The sequence below is a fragment of the Bombyx mori genome, chromosome 18 (genome assembly GCF_030269925.1).
Source record: "Bombyx mori chromosome 18, ASM3026992v2".
NCBI classification, from domain to species: domain Eukaryota; kingdom Metazoa; phylum Arthropoda; class Insecta; order Lepidoptera; family Bombycidae; genus Bombyx; species Bombyx mori.
In genome coordinates, this window is record NC_085124.1 from 9,945,691 (window position 1) to 9,969,614 (window position 23,924).

The 23,924-nt window shown below is 31.5% G+C and overlaps 1 protein-coding gene and 2 long non-coding RNA genes across 4 annotated transcripts in view; 2 read left to right on the top strand and 1 right to left on the bottom strand.

The window, feature by feature from the left end:
* The window catches only part of LOC134200577 (uncharacterized), a 481,544-nt gene extending 474,662 nt beyond the window's left edge, over window positions 1-6,882 (bottom strand). Inside the window, exons 1-3 of one of the 2 annotated variants that reach the window (XR_009975550.1) lie at window positions 6,639-6,852; window positions 6,211-6,457; window positions 5,358-5,721 (exon numbers count right to left, since the gene is read on the bottom strand). This is a non-coding gene — a long non-coding RNA (uncharacterized LOC134200577). Of the gene's footprint in view, window positions 1-5,357; window positions 5,722-6,210 lie in introns of both variants that reach the window. The other variant, XR_009975549.1, reaches the window with a different exon arrangement.
* LOC134200578 (uncharacterized) lies at window positions 1,919-4,291 on the top strand. Its single transcript, XR_009975551.1, has 2 exons — window positions 1,919-2,179; window positions 2,361-4,291. It is a non-coding gene; the product is annotated as an uncharacterized LOC134200578 (long non-coding RNA).
* Window positions 6,883-8,152: 1,270 nt separating the features above from the next.
* On the top strand, window positions 8,153-23,774 carry LOC101743406 (galactosylgalactosylxylosylprotein 3-beta-glucuronosyltransferase I). The gene is made up of 5 exons (XM_004928263.5): window positions 8,153-8,557; window positions 9,326-9,479; window positions 12,306-12,437; window positions 16,894-17,115; window positions 18,864-23,774. Exons 1-5 carry the CDS (start codon window positions 8,370-8,372, stop codon window positions 19,026-19,028), a joined length of 861 nt encoding a protein of 286 aa, XP_004928320.1. The 5' UTR covers window positions 8,153-8,369; the 3' UTR covers window positions 19,029-23,774.
* Window positions 23,775-23,924: the final 150 nt, after the last annotated feature.

Genomic DNA, 23,924 nt, shown 5'->3' on the forward strand with positions numbered 1-23,924 from the left:
GACATCTACGACGTAAATGCGCCACCCACCTTGAGATGTAAGTTCTAAGGTCTCAGTATAGTTACAACGGCTGCCCCACCCTTCAAACCGAAACACATTACTGCTTCACGGCAGAAATAGGCGGGGCGGTGGTACCTACCCGTGCGGACTCACAAGAGGTCCTAGTTACAAACCTATGCTTACCTTAACAGTCTGAAATGTTCTTCCAAAACTCGTTGTGGTCATTGGAAGTATTTACTGAGCAATTTGGTTAATGCAGTGTATCAAATTAATCTATAATTAATTTTATAGTAAATCTTTTTTTAGGTCAGTGCATTTAAAAATCTGTGATTCATATTTTGTTTATAGAACAATATTCACGTACCTAATAGTGTTGCTCAGTATCCATTATAAAAGTGGCGCTCTTGTGCAAGGATTATACTATAATGAACAATGAGCGAAATCGAATGAGCGAAATTTTACGATAGGCAGCAGCTTGGCTCTGCCCCTGGCATTGCTAACGTCCATGAACGAAGGTGGGCCGGAAGGAAGGTATGCTCGTCTGCATATACGGCAATAAAAAAAAACAGACCACTATAGCTGATAATTAAATGATGACATTTTTTATCGATTTCGGTGAGCCTTTGATTAAGTTTATTCGGTATTTTTGTTGATTAAAGACTAATCTGGGATCATAACGAAGTATTCTAGGAATTGTGTAAGATCGTCTAGGCGCGATTTTGGAGGCCACTGACCAAAAGGACCGTCTGTCACAGCGACGACCGCCTGTCAGCCGTCTCATGTGTTCAGGTGGCGAAATTAGGGTAAAATGGCTCTAATCCTTTCTTACCTTTTTCAAATTAGGTATATCTCGAAAACTTGGTTGAACTAAAAACGGACTATTTTGGAATATCATGAGATACACAATAATTGTTTACTAATACACATATTTTCAATATATTTTCTGTCACGGTAACTCTGTTTGCGATTTTCTTATGTTGCTAAAAAACACGCTGAGGTCTTGAAGAGTCTCACTTTATATATAATACTTACAAATATATAATAGGTATCACCCATCACTGGATTTAGAGTTGATTTCAAAGCTTCCAAACACACAACCACTGTGCTTTAAATTTGCTTAGTCTTAGACAATTTAAAAAGGACTGAAGTGAAAAGCCCATTGAAAAGCTTATGCTTTGCATGATTTGTTTTAATTTATATCTAGATAATTTGTAAATTTGTGAGGTAGGTAAACGATGTCTATTAATATATTTTAATCTGAATCATATTGCCATCTAGCCTAAAATGAATTAAGCAGTTACGTGAATTGCTTATGGGAATAATCATATTTTACAGATAGATAGATAGATGGCGCTAAATTACATTATCGTCATAAAATTTTCATTCACAGTCCACGTACATAAAAAGAATTCGAAAAACATTCTCAACACAGATTGTAAAAATTATGTATCAAATAACAATGCATAGTAGAGGGTAGAGGTTAAGAGCCCACTCTCTGTTCATGAAAAGTGTCCGCAGAAAACACTGAAGTATGGCAGAAAAGAAACCAGGTGAATGAAGTTAGCCCATCAAAAATATTTTTTTTTCCTTTTTTCTACTTATTTTCTATTAATTCGTTTGTTCATCATTTGTTCTTGATTGTTCACTGTTAATAATTGTTTGTTCCCCATTTATTTATTTTAAAAAATATATTAAAAATATATCTACAAGTTAGCCCCTCGATTGCAATTTTTAATATTTTTTCGTCCTTAATTACTCGTAAATATTCATTTTCGATTGTTCTTATATAAAATACGTTTGTTCTCTTTCGAAATTACTCATTTTTTGTTTAATTAACTATTTGTATTAGTTGAATAAATGTATACAAAATATGTGTACTGCGCATGCCATAAGTGTATAATCTATGGCGCATGCGTCAACTAATAATCTCAAATATATTAAGTGTATAATCTATGCTAATAATGCCTAAACTTTCTACGCGGTTTTAATCGTGAAAAAAAAAACAATTATAAATCCTGAAGGATCAATTAATTGGTATACAGTTTAATTCAAAAAATTAAAAAATAAATAAATAAAATAATGTGCATTCGCGTAAAGTTAGACCAAATACATTTTTTCCATCCTCCTATATACCTATCGCTATGAAGGTATAAAAAAGATAGGTTAAGAGTTCACATAGGTAATATAAACAAATAAGTAAATATGTTCATTATTTATCTTTCAAGAGATAATGTAGGTATACATTATAATAACATTTTGACACAGTCGAAATTATATTCCTAACATTAGTAAAATAACATTTTAATAATTTTTTTATAGGTTATGTATTGAAATTGTTGGAAAATTATTTCATGTTTTAGCTGGAAAACGACATGGAGAATTATATGCAATACAAGATAATGAGCTCCGTCAAATGAATTCGAATGAAACCAAACTGTTTACCATCCAAATTCGATTGTCGGGCAGATAGAAAACGAAAATTCACTCATAGTGAACATCGGCCTGCATTTGTGAAACGGCAAAGACTCACTATTATCAAGGAAATTGAAGAGACGACTAAAAATGAGATGTGTCGTATTATTATACCTTATCAATAATTAGTTACACTCACAGATCTCCTAATCAAATAACAATATCAGAAAAAATGAGAATAGTTAGTTAGTTAGTGGAAGTAGCCAAAATGGGCAAGTGGACCTCAGCTCCTATTACATAAGGTACTAGGAAGTTTGTGAAAATGAAAATTTATCACAGTGTAATATCACTTACTTACTTTAACAGTGAAGGAAAACATTGTGATGAAACCTGCACACCTAAATGTTCTTAGGATTTTCTTAGGTGTTTAATCCACCAACCAGCACTAGGCCAGCGTGGTGGACTAAGGCCTAAAAACCCTCTCAATGGTAGTGAAGGCCAGTGTCCAGCAAGGGGATATATTATATGGGCTGATGATGATGACTAGGAAGTTAAATACTACTACTACTACTACGACAGTACACATATAATCCTATATATTTACAAACTATACGTTTGTTGGAAATTGCTAACATTATTTCATATTTCCAGATGTCCAGCCACTTGAAAATAGGTGTAGTAATGACAAAGCTATCCAAGTAGCTCCAGCACAGGAACACAAAGGCAAGGCAAGTGTGTATTGCCACATCACCCCTTAATATATCTGAAGCAAGTATAAGTAAACAATCAGAACCAGCAAAAAAAAAACTGTTGTTCCTGAGGACAAATTTGACAGTGATGAGTCAAATGCACCAGCAACAGAAGGATCAACTGTTGACTATGAGTTATCTCTCTATATCTCCACTCCATCAAAGACTTGTGCACTTCAGACTATAGCTCTCAAGAAGACTGAAAAAGTTGAAAAAATGAATGTGTTAACAACTTTATCTAAAGTGAAAAATAAACAACGTTTATATATTGGTCTTCCACAAGAATTATATTTCATAATAGGCTTGATTGAGAAACATGCAAATGTTTCTGAACAAAATATTATATTATGTTTGATGAGAATAACATTATATAGAACATTCTCTCAATTGGCTGATGATTTCGATTTATCTGTAAGTCAAGCAAGCAATATATTTTTCAACAAACTCCCAGAAATTGCAAATGTAATATCACCCCTTGTTAGACTATAAAAAAAACAATACAATAAATATATATGCAGGAAGGATAATTGATGTCAACTTGGTGGAAAATAGAAAGTTTTTAGATAGTTTGCCACCTACAAAACTCTTTAATTAAATAAGTAATCCTTACTTATAAATAGGAAGTTTTGTAAGTATTTTCACTCTTCATTCAAAAAGTACTGAACAGATTTTAATAAGACTTTTATGCTGGTCTTCTATGGCTAGCAACTCATTATTATTTTGATTCTGTTTTCCACAAATGTGCTAAATATGGGCTTATATATGAGTCGTCTATTATCAAAGATGGCAATCTGTGCATTTGGACAAAATATTTTTATTGATATGTCAATACAGATTGATTTGAATATAATCGTCTCCTTCAAAGAATACGGTTCAAAACCTTCACTAAATAAAGGTTAATAGTTAACCTGTTATTTATCTAAGATTTCGTTCTGAAGAGTTTTGTGACTGCCAATGGAATACAAAGTCAATAATTCGTTTTTCTGATTTACCAATCATTGTCCATAAGTCAGATTGCCGGCTTTGATAATAGTCGACTCATATATGAAAAGGAATAAATATTAATGTTATGTAACCTTTGTACCTGTATGTTAAGAATAATTTTTAATAAAACATAATTTAAATTGAAATATTATTTTTATTAAATCACATTCACTTTGTACACATCAATATTTTGTACTCCCTAAAAGGAAAATAGGTATGAAGTTTTTTTTAAATATTTAACATTACATTTTTGTGTAAGATTAGAAAAATGTTATTCTTCCAAAAAGAAACTACATTATCTAACAACTGTGCAACTTACTCGGAATCAAAATCAATACCTACTAATTATAGTGACCTGATTATTTTTTTCAAAGTTGCTGGATGCTACACAAATGTAGCAAGTTTTACTTTTAGCACAATACATATGCATTTGAACTTGTGCATAATATCTTTCTTTAATTTTTTTTTGCCTTTTTATTTTTGGAAACAGCATTACTCACTTGCTTGTTTGTAGATCTATCAAAAAAACATAATTTGTTTTTTTTAGCACAGTGGGCAATACCCTATTATTCATATTAATTAGATGCGAAAATTCATTACTGAATTATTTAAGAATGATAGGCATAATATAATATTTTAATTCGCTATCTTTGTTTATAATTTTTAAAATATGATTTAAAAATAAGTTATCTTTAATATTTTTAATTTTGTGATTTATGGGGTGGTCACAGTCATTATTATAAAAATAGAAATTTTGAGAAATATAAATGTTTAATACAAATTATTTTGATAATCGAAATAAATTCATATCAATCCAAATTCATATTTGAACTATGAAAACTGTATGGTATGTAAACAGAAATATATTTTATAATTATAATGACAATTTATTCCATGCTGCTTGCACAGCTTCTCTAACCGACACTGCAACTAGAAAAAAGTCTAATAAAGAATAAGAATAAACTTTTCTTCGAAGCTCAATTCTACAAGGGTATTCAATCAGATAGCTATCTATCTGTCGTTCCTGTATGAAATTTTGGTATGTCGAAATCTTGGATAAATCCAGCAAAGCTAAATAAAGTATTTACCTAAAAAATATGTTTAAGCTTAAAGTCACGTGTTTATGTTATTCGAAAGTATTAAGCTCCAAGCAGCATTTAGCTCCAACTAAATTCATTAAGAACCAATTTTTCAATCGATGATTAAAACAACATTAATACTGAGAATGAATATTTATTTATAAATACACATATGTTTTGACCACGAATTTTGCACGATAATTTAAATTAATATTCATTAATATTAATTTAAATAAATATGAATTAATCTTCTTCTTCTATAACTCATAGTCAACAGTTGATCCTTCTGTTGCTGGTGCATTTGACTCATCACTGTCAAATTTGTCCTCAGGAACAACAGTTTTTTTTTTTGCTGGTTCTGATTGTTTACTTATACTTGCTTCAGATATATTAAGGGGTGATGTGGCAATACACACTTGCCTTGCCTTTGTGTTCCTGTGCTGGAGCTACTTGGATAGCTTTGTCATTACTACACCTATTTTCAAGTGGCTGGACATCTGGAAATATGAAATAATGTTAGCAATTTCCAACAAACGTATAGTTTGTAAATATATAGGATTATATGTGTACTGTCGTAGTAGTAGTAGTAGTAGTATTTAACTTCCTAGTCATCATCATCAGCCCATATAATATATCCCCTTGCTGGACACTGGCCTTCACTACCATTGAGAGGGTTTTTAGGCCTTAGTCCACCACGCTGGCCTAGTGCTGGTTGGTGGATTACACACCTAAGAAAATCCTAAGAACATTTAGGTGTGCAGGTTTCATCACAATGTTTTCCTTCACTGTTAAAGTAAGTAAGTGATATTACACTGTGATAAATTTTCATTTTCACAAACTTCCTAGTACCTTATGTAATAGGAGCTGAGGTCCACTTGCCCATTTTGGCTACTTCCACTAACTAACTAACTATTCTCATTTTTTCTGATATTGTTATTTGATTAGGAGATCTGTGAGTGTAACTAATTATTGACAGTTACACCTACCTTGACTACAAGATGGCAAAGGTATAATAATACGACACATCTCATTTTTAGTCGTCTCTTCAATTTCCTTGATAATAGTGAGTCTTTGCCGTTTCACAAATGCAGGCCGATGTTCACTATGAGTGAATTTTCGTTTTCTATCTGCCCGACAATCGAATTTGGATGGTAAACAGTTTGGTTTCATTCGAATTCATTTGATGGAGCTCATTATCTTGTATTGCATATAATTCTCCATGTCGTTTTCCAGCTAAAACATGAAATAATTTTCCAACAATTTCAATACATAACCTATAAAAAAATTATTAAAATGTTATTTTACTAATGTTAGGAATATAATTTCGACTGTGTCAAAATGTTATTATAATGTATACCTACATTATCTCTTGAAAGATAAATAATGAACATATTTACTTATTTGTTTATATTACCTATGTGATCTCTTAACCTATCTTTTTTATACCTTCATAGCGATAGGTATATAGGAGGATGGAAAAAATGTATTTGGTCTAACTTTACGCGAATGCACATTATTTTATTTATTTGTTTTTTAATTTTTTTAATTAAACTGTATACCAATTAATTGATCCTTCAGGATTTATAATTGTTTTTTTTTTCACGATTAAAACCGCGTAGAAAGTTTAGGCATTATTAGTTGAAGCATGCGCCATAGATTATACACTTATGGCATGCGCAGTACACATATTTTGTATACATTTATTCAACTGATACAAATAGTTAATTAAACAAAAAATGAGTAATTTCGAAAGAGAACAAACGTATTTTATATAAGAACAATCGAAAATGAATATTTACGAGTAATTAAGGACGAAAAAATATTAAAAATTGCAATCGAGGGGCTAACTTGTAGATATATTTTTAATATATTTTTTAAAATAAATAAATGGGGAACAAACAATTATTAACAGTGAACAATCAAGAACAAATGATGAACAAACGGATTAATAGAAAATAAGTAGAAAACAGGAAAAAAAAATTTTTTTGAGGGGCTAACTTCATTCACCTAAAGAAACCATTTATGATGGCGCCACAGATTATTAAAATTGTTACTACGGAAGATGGCGCCGTCTTAATAAGTCATGTAATTTCAAAGGTAGCGCAAAATGTTTTGTATTACAAATTTCAACACAGCACACTTCATTCCCTTTAGAACTTGCTACATTCATGTCATACCACTACTTCACTAGCGTTATTTTTGGGCATTATATTTTACTTCTGATTTGCTGTTCACAGCTGGATAGTTTTTTAGGTTGTCCCCATTTAAGACAGCTCTCTTTACCTCCCTTGATGTTGCAACAATCAAGTACAGTCATAGACCTTTACTTCAGTGAGTATAGTACCGTACGGTACGCACTAAGTAACGCATTAATCTCATAGACCTATATTACTTCAGTGATTAATCTTTATTTAGTCTGTGATTCATTGTTCTTTCAAAGCTGTCAGTTGTCAAAGTTGTTTTTTTTTTAAAGGATTTTATGACCTGGTAACTAAGACCTTTAAGTAATGTCTTATTTTAATCTATATTCTTATTTTTATGAAAAATAATAATATGGATTGAAATGAAATGAAGATGATTAATTTGAGACATTAATCAACTGGGATGAAATTAAATGAAATGAGATGAGATGAAATATAATCTCAGTAAAATGGTGGCCAGTTACTAAGATTTTTCCAGTGGACTTTTTGGAGGATCCCGAGAAGTTACGTTCAGCGGCTTTGTTTCATTTTCCCACATTTGTGCACTTTCACAGATATTAAACAGTTAATTAACCACCGTTATTACACATTTAAACCTGAAGAAACATTAAATTGATAGACAAAATAACACAAATCACAAACTTCACTCCTCGCGCTCCCGCCAAAAAGTCTGTCAAAGTTGTCAGTGGTTTCACCGCATAGACCTTTAAGTAGGTAAGGGATCTATAAGTAGTCTGTGTTTGGCAGTTGGCACTAGTTAGTTACGTTGGCTGACGTTGTGGTTTACGCGATATTGACTTAATTTTAGTTCAAATTTTAAAATTTTAAATTAAAGTGATGGTGTTTTATTCATGATGGATCTGCATTTACTACATTGCATTTAAGATCTTAATTATATCTTTAATAGATAAAATTACGTTTACATTTCGTAATTTGACAATAAAATGCCTTTTGTAAACATTAAGAAGCATTATATAGCATTCGGGATGTTACTTTTTGTTTTGTTATTCTTATTTAATAGCAAGCCGGCGTTTCAGTGTCAGTTTAGCCAAGAGCCCCCTGCGTACTTGCCCACGATTTATGGGATCACACCGACATACTCAAGATTAGCCCAAAAAGCTGATCTCACAAGGTAAATAAAACTCTCGAACGTGATCTTTTCGCCCTTCAATGTAATTTATTATATCTTTAAACTAATACGTTTGGCAATGAACATCAATTAGTAGACTATAAGCGTGCTAATAAAACATTTGCATTTAAGTAGTTATTTTGAGACAAAAGTACATTTAATTAAAAACATTAATTAGCAAAGTTTAATTTTAGTAATATTATATTATAAAGTATTAATTTCATTACTTTTCCATAAGCATGAGTTTTCAGCAAAACTAAAACTTATGATTTGATTCTCTTATCAAAAAGTATGGTAGCAATAAAGTGGTTTTTTTCTCATGAAAAATGGTTTTAGTCAAATAGTCATTAAATTGGACATTTGGTGTATATTTTTATCAAATGATACAACAATGTCTTTGTTCTTTTTGTCCAAACCAATATGAAAACCAATTATGATAAGCAAAAATTCACCTAATTTGTTACAAATTAATTTCACAGTAAAGGAATGTGTTAATATTATTGAAAGTGAAATAAGCTCTAAAATTGCACTTTTAGTGGTGATAATGCATATCATGTTTTGAAGCTTGGAATGGAAAGAGCTGTGATCCTGTAACTCTTACCTGGTTTTTAGACAAGTTGTATTGCCTGTGGCCATGATTAGATGAAGCAATTTTCAAAAAAATACAAGCTCGTAGCGTTCTACCCTGATAATATTAAGCTCTCAATTAGATTAACTAATCACTAAATTATCATAAAAATCCATTCAATAATTGTTTCAAATTTTGTCCAGGCTGTCACAAACATTGATGCTCGTAAAGAATTTCCATTGGATCATCATAGAGGATTCAGAAACAAAAACTAAATTGGTTGAGAATTTATTGAAAGAATCAGGTCTGAAATACACTCATTTAAATGTGAAAACCCATAAGGCAAAACATTCAACAGTAAGTACAATTTATTAATCAAACAAGTTCTAGTTTTAAGTATTTTACCACAATTACGAGTATTAAGCGGTAGGCAGCGGCTTGGCTCTGCCCCTGGCATTGCTGAAGTCCATGGGCGACGGTAACCACTCACCGTCAGGTGGGCCATATGCTCGTCTGCCTACAAGGGCAATAAAAAAAATATATATATAAAAAAAAAAAATTACCATACTTCACAGTAATGTGCAATACCTGCAAATAGGGCACACCTTGAATAATCAAAGAAAATTATTAATTTATATTCTAACTATGCTTACCATATTATTTGCTAGGTTTGAGAATCAGTGTGATGTATTAGGAAATAGTAAGATCCTGAGAATAATGTCCACATTGTTTCATCTTTAATTATTTTACAGTTACTTAAGTTCCCTGATAACGGGATCTAGGTACGCTTTCTAATTTGAAAGATAACAAAGTGAAAACTATCCATAATACACAAATTGATTATGTCTCGATTTCAAAATATGGCAAGTGTGCTGTTTTGGACAACCGTAATGATCATTAAAAATAAGTGTATACACAAAAAAAGTTGTAAAACTAAAAAACAATAATATTTTGCAGGTTATGGATATAAATATTTGCATATTTAAAACGGACAGATACAACACAACTTGGTATTGTGTATGTAGTAAATATACTTTTGCCATAATTAAGACTTTGATTATGAATGTAAAAAAATTAACACTATATAATTTGTGTACTACTTCACTGTACTTGATGGAATCGTTTTAATTTGGTTTTTTTTTAAGTAACGATGAATTAGTATTTGTAACAGGGGTAACTAAATAACCTTTTGGAATTTCAAACTAATCAAAATAACATACTTCAGTGAAATTCAAAATCCATAACCCAAAGAGAATTAATGTATTTACAGAACTTTATTGTTGCTAATTAGTAAAGTACTTATTTCAATTTTGAGTTCATACAAATATTGTTTTACCTAATCCTTGCGTTTTTTTTGTACAATAATATTTTTTTTATAATCTTTTTTTTACTATCTTTACTTTTCTATCTAAAGGGTATTTGTTTTTTGTTTTAAAAAAAAGGTTTAATATCAGAAGCTCTGTCATCGGCGTCACTTCGAATCCACCCAATCCATTAGCTTTTAGACATTCCAAGCACCGCTCACCATTCTCGGCGAATCCGTCGAATGCGGCGAAGAGTTCGTCGTGAAAATTAACTCACAGACACAGCCCACTGAGTTTCATGTCGGATATTCTCAGTGGGTCACGATTCCAATCCAGCGGTAGATTCAACGAAGCACTGACCTTACTAGGGCTTAGTGTTGGCAAATTCATCAGGTTGAGCCCAGTAACTTTGCCTACACGTTAGAGTTCCTAATACAACCGTCCGAGGCTACTAGAATAAGCCGGCAAAAACAATATTCACAACAAACAGTACTGTGGCTGTGGATTTCAGTGAGCAACTACGACTGCTACCACGAGTAGGGCCTTTTTTGCATAGACGGGTCCCAATGGCCCAATGGCCCAATTCACGGTTCATCTAATGCTATGTAGTAACTAGAGCGTATAGATATCACTAGGTGAATGCCGCGACCCACCCCAAGACATGAATCTCAGTTGTATAGCGTAACCACAGTTCCACCCTTCAAACAGGTAAGCGTTAATGCTTCGCGTTATAAATAGGTAAGATGGTGGCATCTAACTGTGCCGACTCGCAAGTAAATAAAGACAAATAAACATTTGCCTATAATAACAAAAAATTAAGTACTAAAAGTGTAAAGTGTGGCGATTATTATCATGGCCAACCATCATGAATATAGTTATGCATAATATCTTTAAAGAACCCTAAAAAATTATCCAAATTTACGTACATACTTACCTTCATTAGAGTAGCCAATACGTTAAACTGTACTGAGATTTTTATTATCATTTCAGTATAATACATAATAAATAGTCCAACTGATTTTGGCCATAGAATACCTCTTTTTATGTTACCTGTCAATTGGCCTCTCGTTTGATTTAACTTCTGGGAATCGACGATAGATAGGTAGCCAGTTTATTCTGGTATCTCTGCAAAAATTATTCGCCTTGGAACTTAAAATTGTTCGTGTTGTTTAAAAGTTTGTGTTTATCGTCTGCTGTATCCTAAAAGTACCTTAATATTGGACATAAATTATTCTTCACCATCGACCACCTTCGCCGTAGACTAGCGGAGTAGGTTACGTGAACTGGTGGTAGGACCTCTTGTGAGTCCACATGGGTAGGTACCACCGCCTCGCCTATTTCTGCCGTGAAGCAGTAATGCGTTTCGGTTTGAAGGGTCGGGCAGCCGTTGTGACTAATACTGAGACCTTAGAACTATATCTCAAGGTGTGTGGCGCATTTACGTTGTAGATGTCTATGGGCTCCAGTAACCACTTAAAACCAGGTGGGCTGTGAGCTCGTCCACACATCTAAGCAATAAAAAAAATATAAAAAAAACGTGATAACACAAGCTTCTATTTAAAATATATATCTACGTTTGAATTTCTGACATAATTGATAATTTTATGTTTTTAGAATATAAAATTCCTTGACTTAAATAAACACCCTTTATAGTGCTACCCAAATTAATGATCGTAATTATAATATTTCCAATAATGGATTATTAATTAGAAGAAGAAGAAGAAAAAAAAACGTGTAGATCATTTTGCAAATTACTTAAGTACCGGAATAACAATTATGGGATGTTTTTAAATATTTGTTTTAATTTGCATTGTGCTTGAAATTATGTTTTGATCGAAAGCAATAAAGCTCATTACGGTTTGTCAACTTTAATTTGCAGGCGAGCGGCGTTGAGCAGAGAAACGCTGCGTTGGACTGGTTGAAGGGGCATTTAAATCAAATTGAAGACAAAAAAGGCGTAGTTTACTTCATGGATGACGACAATACATATTCATTGAAAGTTTTTGATGAGGTAAGTGTTTCAACTGATTCGGTAGTGGTGATTGGACTGAAGATCTATGAAATTTCAAGTCTTTAGATATTTGGTAACTTGATTTGCCAGCATCGAGCCCACAAACTATTAGCTTTTGAAGCTCTTCACACACGGGTTTGCCACGACCCATTGTTATTTGAAAACTAATGAAAATAACTGAAATTTTCAGAATTATTACTTACACTTGACAAACGACACAGAATTACTTTTATAAATTTAAATTATGCTACATAAGTCGTCGTGGCCTAACGGATAAGACGTCCGGTGCATTCGTGTTGAGCGATGCGCCGGTGTTCGAATCCCGCTGGCGGGTACCAATTTTTCTAATGAAATACGTACTCAACAAATGTTCACGATTGATTTCCACGGTGAAGGAATAACATCGTGTAATAAAAATCAAACCCGCAAAATTATAATTTGCGTAATTACTGGTGGTAGGACCTCTTGTGAGTCCGCACGGGTAGGTACCACCACCCTGCCTATTTCTGCCGTGAAGCAGTAATGCGTTTCGGTTTGAAGGGTGGGACAGCCGTTGTAACTATAATTGAGACCTTAGAACTTATATCTCAAGGTGGGTGGCGCTTTTACGTTGTAGATGTCTATGGGCTCCAGTAACCACTTAACAGCAGGTGGGCTGTGAGCTCGTCCACTCATCTAAGCAATAAAAAAAAATGCTACATAATTATACAAAGAAAGAATAATCTTATGATAGACGAACTATTTTGCATCGATTAACAATTTAACGAACTGTTTTGCCTATAACTTCTTCGAATTTAAAACAGGATATCTATAAATTTAAAAAGCTAAAATAGTTTATTGATTCATAATTAAAAAGGGCATAAGTAACGCGATATGGGATAGTAGGAACAGCTTAATATTTTATATAGATATACAAAAATAATGAAGTTAGAAAAAAACCTCACATAGAAAATTTCACACTATATAGACGAACTATTTTAGCCATAACATAGGGAATGTCGGATGAATAGAATTTGAGGCCGGGTGACCGTGCGTAATTTGTCCCCGGTTAATATTATTCCTTATTAAACGTATTACAATCGTAAATAAACCATCGTAAGTAAACCACATCGTCCAATGATTAATTATTATTAATTAATTTGTAAATCTATACTAATATTAAAAGAGGAAAGAGTTGTTTGTTTGTATTGAATAGGCTCCGAAACTCCTGAACCGATTTTAAAAATTCTTTCACTGTTTGGAAGCTACACTATCCTCGAGTGACATAGGCTATATTCTTTTTTTTTTTTAATTAAGGATCCTTACTAAAAATCCAATAGTGTAATCCAAGATGTAAAAAAATACCTAAAATGTTCTTTGATTGAAAACTATTGATGATAGAATAAAATAATGTACTAGAACTTTGTAGAACACATTATTATTTAAAAAAAGTGTCGCGACAGCATATGTCTAACTATTATAGTTATGCCACAATAAGTGTTATTTATATTTAAAAAAATGAAACAACGTCAAAGAAGCTCTGACTCAATAAACTCAATGGCTTTTGTTTTGTATGTATATCCTTTTTACGAAAATTAGAAAAATAATAATAAAATAGATAAAGAATATATCATTCAAATTCAAATAATAATATTCAAACTATCTTTATAATTTTCTTTTTTTTAGTAACCTGACGAAAAATAGAATGGTTATAAATGGTGAAGGGTGTGCATATTATATATTTTTTTATTTTGAAATATTTGTTAAGACCCGAGCGAAGCCGGAGCGGACCGCTAGTATTTTATATACATTACGAATCGAAATGATATATAACAATATCATTGGAAGAATCATTAAAAGAAAATGTGTATACACTCGAAGTGAATACAGACTTGAAATTTGTTTACAACATCCGAGCCGCGTATAAGTAAACAACGATAATACAAACTTCCTGTTATTGTTCTGACGCATTTATGTTTGGTTTGAAGATGCAGTTATAAAAATATGATATATACTTCCATTATGGCATCACGTTGAACAAATGAAGTGTTTAAAAACATTAAAATAAGCCGTCGCTCGTATGTGCATTGCTATAGTTTTACTGAAAAAATTCCCGGTCATTGTTCTCGTCGAAACCGTCGCGTGCGACGAAGAGCTCGGCGAGTAAATTATCCCACAGACACAGCCCACTGAGTTTCTCGCCGGATCTTCTCAGTGGGTCGCGTATCCGATCCGGTGGTAGATTCTGCGAATCACGGTTCTTGCTAGGGTTCGTGTCAGCAACAACGTCAGGTTTGAGCCCCGTGAGCTCACCTACTACTAGCCCGGTGACGCTGATATGGCCTTCAAAACCATCAACTTAGGTAGGAAAAAAAACTGAAAATTTTCATTGAACAAAAAACACCGCTTTCACATTATGTATCGCTATTTTTACAAACATATCTGACGCTGATATGGTCTTTCAAGACCATCAACTTAGCTAGGAAAAAAAACTGAAAATTTTCATTGAACAAAAAACACCGCTTTCACATTATGTATCGCTAATTTTACAAACATATCTGACGTTGATATGGTCTTTCAAGACCATCAACTTAGGTAGGAAAAAAAACTGAAAATTTTCATTGAACAAAAAACACCGCTTTCACATTATGTATCGCTATTTTTACAAACACATCTGACGCTGATATGGTCTTTCAAGACCATCAACTTAGGTAGGAAAAAAAAAACTGAAAATCTTCATTGAACAAAAAACACCGCTTTCACATTATGTATCGCTATTTTTACAAACATATCTGACGCTGATATGGTCTTTCAAGACCATCAACTTAGGTAGGAAAAAAAAAACTGAAAATCTTCATTGAACAAAAAACACCGCTTTCACATTATGTATCGCTATTTTTACAAACATATCTGACGCTGATATGGTCTTTCAAGACCATCAACTTAGGTAGGAAAAAAAAAACTGAAAATTTTCATTGAACAAAAAACACCGCTCTCACATTATGTATCGCTATTTTTACAAACATATCTGACGCTGATATGGTCTTTCAAGACCATCAACTTAGGTAGGAAAAAAAAACTGAAAATTTTCATTGAACAAAAAACACCGCTTTCACATTATGCATAGCTATTTTTACAAACATATCCTAAACTAAGTCCATGCGTTTAAAGTTATCATCGTTCTTTAAACTATTAATAATTATTTCGAAACTGTATTGTGTTTGCGGTTATGTAATCGTGTTTCGTGTGATAAAAAAATTAAATTGTAACTTTTTTAATGTTTTATAAGCACATACATATTTGGAGCATGGAACATAAATAATTTTAAAATTATGTACATATTTTTCTAAAACACAATTACACTTAATCGAAAAAAGCGAAATAAAATGTAAGAATGTTGCATTGAAATTTTTTATTATACAGTTTATTATTATCAGATAAACGAAATTTTAATTCGTGAACAAAGTATAAAGATGTCGATAAAAAAGGCCATCGGGACACAAATACTAAAAATTAAATGAAATAAAACAATTATTTTTCGTTCATTCAATTTTTCAGTAAATAAAGTCTTACTATTCTGAAATGTTAACGCGTATTGAAGTTGCGTTCAGTGGGATATCGTAAATATGAACGGGCAATTTCTGAAAAGAAAAAAAAAACCGCTTCGTTCTAATCCTCTTTGTACAAATATGACGGGAACGTACAAACTAAAGTCAACAACGCCACGTGTATCTGAAACAGTGATAAAGCAGTTAAATGTAGTAGTTTCATAATCGAACGAACTATTGTGATAAGAAATATAAACATATCGAAAACTTTAAACCAAAACTTTAGCATTGAACGTATAGTGCTCAACAGGGTCATCGACATCTTATCGTAAATAATTTTATTCCTACACTAATCCAAATATTTACATAAATAAGACTTAATTATAAATATATATATATATATATATATATACATACATAAGTAGTTTGTTGTATTCATCGTTTTAATTTCTTTTGTATACCCAATAATTTACTTATTTATAAACTTGAATTAAAAATAGTGTAAGAAAAAATGATTTTATTGTAAAAAAGCGTATTAAAATTTATTTTTAATTTTTTAGTTGGATTTTCTATAAAAGCGTATTTTTTTAGTTTTTAAACTTTTTTTTTTGTTTTTATTTACTTTAACATTTTTATCTCGTTTATTAACAAAAAGTCATCGTCGTCGTCGTTTTTAAACTATAATTTCTTTTTCATTTTTCAGTTGAATTTCATTTTTTCAACTTATGTTTTAAATTTTTTTTGATATTGAATTGTCATCGGTCCTTAATAAGTATACCAAATTTCGAGTTAATCCGACGTTTTGAAGGTCGTCAAAATCATGTTCAAAGATTCCGTTACAAACATACATACGTCTGAAGCTAATAAAAGTGTATTAAAAAATAAGGTTTGTCTGATTGTTAAATTTCCTGCTTATTTTCGTAAAACAGATGCGAAAGATAAAAAGAGTTGGCGTATGGCCGGTCGGCATCGTGGGTGGGATGAGAGTGGAGATGCCCCTAGTCACAGATGGAAAGATAAGCGGCTTCAACGCGGTCTGGAAACCGTTCAGACCTTTCCCTATCGATATGGCAGGATTCGCCATCAACTCAACTCTGTTCCTGGATTATCCAGAAGCTAAGTTCTCGAGGAAGGTTCAGTCTGGATTTCAGGTATGTATAGCTTTATTTATTTTTAAAATAGGCTTGAAAGCTTCAAAAAAAAACAAACAAACAAAGTCATATCTAACATAAAGATAATTTCAATTGATAACATTTGGTCACATATGAAACGAATTGACCGCAATTACGAACTGACGTGTTCGTTCGTTTATGGTTATTAGAGAAACGCATATAAATTGTGAGCAAATGTTCAGGGAATGTTTTTTTTTTATTGCTAGATGGGTGGATGAGCTCACAGCCCAACTGGTGTTAAGTAGTTACTGGAGCCCATAGACATTTACGACGTAAATGCGCCACCCACCTTGAGATATAAGTTCTAAGGTCTCAAGTATAGTTACAAAGGCTGCCCCACCCTTCAAACCGAAATGCATTACTGCTTCACGGCAGAAATAGGCAGGGTGGTGGTACCACAAGAGGTCCTACCACCAGTATAAGTTGTTATACAAACTCTCAACATAAAAGTATCCGTGAACTGAACTATAGAAATTATGCATTCGAATTTCTAATTAAGCCTCTTATGTTCGTTGTAGGCGTGATTAATTTTTTTTAATACCAAACCCGAAACGAAATACTGCTAGAACAGTTTTAAGTAGAACAGTAGCTGCAGCTCTATAGCGATACTAAGAGTATATGTCAACTTTGTACGTGCACAAATAAAATAATTATAAGAATTGTGCAAAACGCGTGCCCTTTCGTGATGTACACGCAGAGACTTCGACCATTTAAATTTGATGGTCGCATTCACGTTGTATAGATATAGTGAGAAAAGATTTTCCCTCGTATTTTCTCGGAAAAGTTCGTATTGATCGTGCTCTCTCGAATAATTTCAGTACAATGACATTATAAATTTTGACATTTGACACTAAACAATAAAGTTCCATATTAATGGATATGAAAATGCTACTCATTTAATACGATCATTCATTGACAGTTCGGGTGTTATCGTATTCCGATAAAGATCCGAGTTTTCCCGAAGGAAAATTAATTTCTCACTACATCTATGAATGAATACCAGTAACCAATGACCACAAGTCCGGCCATAAAACCGGTCTATTCGTCCATAGTATTTAAAAAAAACCAACCTTATCGGTTGTATCTGATTAATAAATTTCAAAAATTCCTTGGGAACGGGATGTGAGAGATATTGAACGATAGAAAAAAACGTTTATTTTTCATTTTTTAGTTGAATTTCAATTATTATTTTTCAATTTTTATTTAAATAATCGGTCCTTAATAAGTATACCAAATTTCGAGTTAATCCGACGCTTTGAAGGGGATCAAAATCATGTTCAAAGATTTCGTTACATACTAACATACATAATACGTCTGAAGCTAATAAAAGCGTATTAAAAAGCCAACTTTAGTTAAAAATTAATTTACACATTTAGACATAGTAGTAGTCGTTGGCATCGCAATATTAATAGCGTGACTAAAGGCGGGTCTGAAATCTTTAAATCTTCATCACAATAGACGCATGTACAGTAGGTACGTTGCGAATAAAATTAATTCGTGGAATTATACAATCAAACCGGAAATTGTAATAGGCGATATTGTGGTTATCAAAACCTATGCGGTGAGCTAATTACTGGAATAGGAATACGCAACGACGGGATGACCTTGAATCCAGCCAACGCGTCATCACGATAAGTCTGGGTATCAAAAATTTTAACACCACAAGGTTGTGTGTGCTGTTAAAATTCTCAGTGTTAAAATTTTAATTCGATTATTGTTTATTACAGGAAAGCGAGATATTAAAGTATTTTACGACGAAAGAAGCAATGGAGCCGCTAGCCGAGTTCTGTACTAAAGTTTACGTTTGGCACACGAGAACGCAGCACCCATCAATACTCAACGTTAAGAAATTAAAACATCCACCGGTACCAGACGATCATATTGAAGTTTGATTTGTATGTAGTATTAATTTTTAGGTTTGAAAACTTTTACAACAATGTTCTTTTTTTTGGAGTTTATGGCCTGTTATCTAGACCTTTAGGCCAACAACAATGTTCTTAGAATTTCCGGTGTTGCCAATATACTTATACTATTTTGCTGCTATTTTAAGAGTCGAATGAAAGTTCTCAAGGTACTAGCCACATTTCTAAAGACTTTTATTACCAAAATATTTGTAACTCATCTAACATTTGATAATATTTCGTAAACTGTCGTCCCTCTAATTAGCCCACTGAAGTTGCTATATAGACGAAAATAATATCCTGTTGAGAAAATCTGAAGATTGCCAAAAAAATATCTGTAATAGTTACCAGAACATCACTCTGTATAAAGCGTACATCCATAGATTTATAGGTAATTGAAATAGCAAATATAAAGTTTAATAATCGTACGTAATTTACAACCAAAAATTGGTTATCGCATTGAATCTTAAGTAGAGGCAATAAATTGAATTTGATAAAAGAATATTTCCCACACTTGTTTGAAAAAAAATCGTGTCATCTTTTTGAGTTTTAAAAACATAAAGTTATAAGACACTTAATAATGATAAATTAATGAATTCAAAGAGTAAATGGTTTTAGTAGGTTTTGTAAGGTAACGTCATCGCCTAAGAAATGTATTTGTGTAAATAAAATTCAAGAAAATATGAAACTGCGAATGTTTCTTATATAGTAAGGTTTCTAATATTTTTTACAAAGCCATTTTAAGACTTTCGAATAAATTCAATTTACATTCTCAATAATTGGATATACGAAAAATATTATTATTATTAAACTATCAATATATTGAATTGATAAACTGCTAATTTTTTAAAAAAAAAAATTCATTTTGTCTAGAATTTAGAAATAATATATTTTTTTTATAAATTTGCTTTAAATTATAATAATTATGTTAGAACAATCTTTTTCAAATTTTTTATATGTAGTTTTATATGTATCATACAACTTTTAAGAATATTTTATTTTAACTATTTTAATGTCCAATGCGTGCATTATACGATGACTCATTGTATTATTTATAAATATTTTTGTATATTGATTATATCCTAGATTGCGTTGTATTAATTTTTAAACAAACAATTTTATTATTATTTTGTTTTAAGAATTCTCGTCTTACATAACAGATGTTATTTTAAATAAGTTTCAAACGATTTACAACAATATTAAACACTACTTAAAAATTATAACCACTAGTGCTCGCCCAGTGGGCAAAAATCTACATTGTCTCTTTCGCCGTATTTTAGTTAACCATTTTTTTTAATTTGCCCATCAGCACCTGAGAAAAAAGTAAAGTCGATATACACAAAAAAAAACATTATTTTTTCTTTAAAATAAATAACTCAATAGATTTATAACGCCGATAAATAGATTATCTTTGTATCTGTTGGTAACACGGAACGACAATTAGAATTACAATTCAAAATATCAAATGTAATCGGTTTATACAGGGTGTGAGAGAACCATTTGTAACCTTTTTTTATTATTGAAAGATTACTGGTGGCCCGGAGGCCTTTCCAGTTTCACCAGGACAGGTGGGCAAGCAAAGGCTCAGCCAGGAGGGGTGGGATTTGCTAACAGCTGCCTGAGCGCCTCCAAAAGAGACCTAACAACTCAAGTTTGTAACCTACTAGACTTCACAGTGGAAAGCTAAGTCATATTTTTACTAAAGACATTTTCTTTATTACCGCCTACTTTTCAAAATTGCTTCTTCATTACCCATTTACGATAGTAGAAAATTGTAGTTTTTTTTTTCTTTGAAATTAGCATCGGGCTCCGACTAAAATATATTAAATTTTGATTGAGAGCAATCGATAAATAATTTATCAAATACTCGAATAAATATTATATTATGTATAAATTTATTGGAAAAAAAATACGTGTAAGTTTTAACGTAATGATATTTCAGTGAAATCGTTAATCTACTCATTAATTGTGTTTCAATGAGTTCAATATTAAATTATAAAAAGTGTAATAATAATAATAGTTATCATTATTGTTAAATAGATTGCAGAACGGAGATAGCGTGATTATTTTAATCGCTCTGAGATTATTAATGAGATTATTCGCTCGCCTTAATGTATTTATATATCTAGATATAATTGCGTTTAGTTTGTGTAGAATACTTCAATACTCTACGTTAAAATTTAAATCGCCATAAAATCATTCAAGTTCGATAAGATTTTTCGGAATTTTCTTGATTTCAATTTTGATCTTTATCTTTAAGTTTTTTTTTATCTTTAAGTGAATCTTGACTTACTTGTTTATTTTGATTATCGTATATTTAAAATGGACAATTAAGCGAGTTGAAGAATAAATACGAGATTATACATTTATTTTAATTAGTCACATAAAAATACTACATTTTAAATGTCGAATAAGACATTTTTTTTCTAGATATTTTTTCTAGATAGATATTAGAGAGGCTTAAATTTTCATTTCAACATTTCGGTTTTAAAATATTATTCCTTATCCTTCAGTTTATTTTTATTCCATAAATAAATCGATCTAGAAATCGTATCTTTGGCTTTTAGACTCCAAGACGATCACCAAAAAGGCTGAATACGAATTCGCCTTAAAGCAGTATTAACAATAATACCAGAGCTTATGGTTCTAATGTATTCGATTACCGGTAATTAATTGATCAAAATCCGATAGAATATCAGAAACTTTTTTTTTGTCCAATGACTTAACATATTTTTATCCTTAACGTAAATAGAACAATGTATTGAGCATAATTTTAGGCATGTCAATCTCTGTCATGAGAAAAAAAACCTAAAAAAATATGTAATGTCTTTGGTACTTGTCGATCAAATTTATTATAATTAATATTCCTTCTTAACTTGATAACTTTTAGTTAGTCAATACTTTGCATAATAATCTAGTTCATATTTTGAATGCTCAAATAAACCGATTCGGTCTAACAAATTGTATTCCTTTTAGTCTAAGTGAATTGTACTTATAAAATGTACATAGAATGTATAGAAAAATATATTGTATCAATGCGTATTAAATGTAATGTATGTAGTTTATGTAACACATTCATTCTAGAAGATTCGGATCATTTTGTTTCCATTATAATATTTATTTCACTGTCTTATTTATAGTTTAATTGAATTTAGTAACTGACTTTTATTTGTAATTGGGTTATCGATGCTTCACAAGCCTTTTATGGAAAGACTGTCGAGGAATATTATTATTAGTACGATCATTAGTCATTATTATATCACGCCCCGCTGTCACTATGATTGTGTAAAAGCACCGGTGGAAGCTAAGAAGCTACACGTGCGCCATCTATCGCAAGTTGATGGTACTGTGACTAAACTTTCCTGGTTTTCCAAGTTTACGTTTTTATCCTACCTAAGCTGATAGCCTTGAGAGGCTATGTCAGCGTAACCTTAACGTGTAGGTGAGCCTTCGGTGGTCTGCCAACAACAACTGTACTGCGCTTCACCGCGATCGAATGAATTGCTTAGGAATGCGAATAGGACCAACATATTCAAGGTGGGTGGCGCATTTATGTTGTGGATGTCTATGGGCTCCAGTAACCACTTAACACCAGGTGGGCTGTGAGCTCGTGCACCTATCAAAGCAATAAAAAGAAATTCATTTTCACTTAAAACGCAAACAGTTTTTCATAATTTATTAATGTCGTGCTTATAAGGAAATCTTCGATAACTCATTACAAATACTACCATTGCACGCGGTCTTTATGGCTTAAAACACATTTTTGTTGTAAAAATTTGAAGAAAATGTGTTCGGGCGTTATTAATTTATTGATTTCAAAAAAAGAGCCGATCAATATTTTTGATTATTTTCTCTTAGCACATGATTGGGTCCTAGAACCTGTTGTAAGTTTTTGTATGTGTGTGTGTGTGTGTGTTTTACAGACTTAGAGGAATAGTGAACTATCTGATTTAGATTAAGATTAAACAGTGAAAGAAGTAAAGTGCGCTGCACGATACTATTTTTAATATATTTAAGAAAGATATTATGGTACAGGTGATAATAATTTTGTTGAGATTTCGTCTTTCGTATTTGTTTATACTTCAACATTTTCATTCCGAAATTAAATATACATTTAATAAAGCTATGTCTACGATTTAAGCTTGCGTTCAATACTTGCAATTTATTATTTCCGATATTTTGAATGTTTTACGGTTCTTGTGTCGACAGACTACTGTTATTATTAATTATACATTTTCAGTTTACTAATAATTAGCTCGGCTTTCTGTTTTAAACGCTAGTTTTAAATGGAGTAATAACTCAAAAATAAAAAAGCCTATCAACTTCGTAATCAAATTAGTACGTAAAATAGGTACTTACTAATTTAGTATTTTTATTACAGTACTAAAATAAGTAATGTACACATAACAAAATAATAAATGGCAAGTATAAGTATTCAGTAATCTTAATTTTCTCGTTTTTATTTTCAGTAGATAATTAATAAATTAATTTATTTTAATCGAAAAGTCAGATTTCTTTTTTATTATTTGATACGGTATAAAATGTATGTAAAAATATACATACATAGTTTTATTATTTTTCTAATAATTATATTATAAAATACGAAATCTTTCAATGCAACAAATTGTATAGGCCGGTAGGTAGCGAAAGCCGCAGTAACAATAAAAGTAAATTTAGATGACGAAATAAAAACTTTGTAATTTTGGAAAAATTAAAATTAAAATCTTCCAAGCTGAATAGTTTTTTAATATATACCCTGTAAATGCTTACATAAACATACACCAGACGATGACCGAGCTTTGCTCTGTATTTTTTTTTTGATAACGCCATCTTGTGTCTTTAAAGCGGTTAGTTGCCCTCAGTTAAGAAAAATAGTTTTATTATTCG

Coding starts and splice junctions, on each gene's coding strand:
- LOC101743406 (XM_004928263.5), top strand. CDS start 8,370: ATGCCTTTTGTAAACATTAAGAAGCATTATATAGCATTCGGGATGTTA. Junction 8,558..9,325: donor CAAAAAGCTGATCTCACAAG/GTAAATAAAACT, acceptor AATTTTGTCCAG/GCTGTCACAAACATTGATGC. Junction 9,480..12,305: donor ATAAGGCAAAACATTCAACA/GTAAGTACAATT, acceptor TTTAATTTGCAG/GCGAGCGGCGTTGAGCAGAG.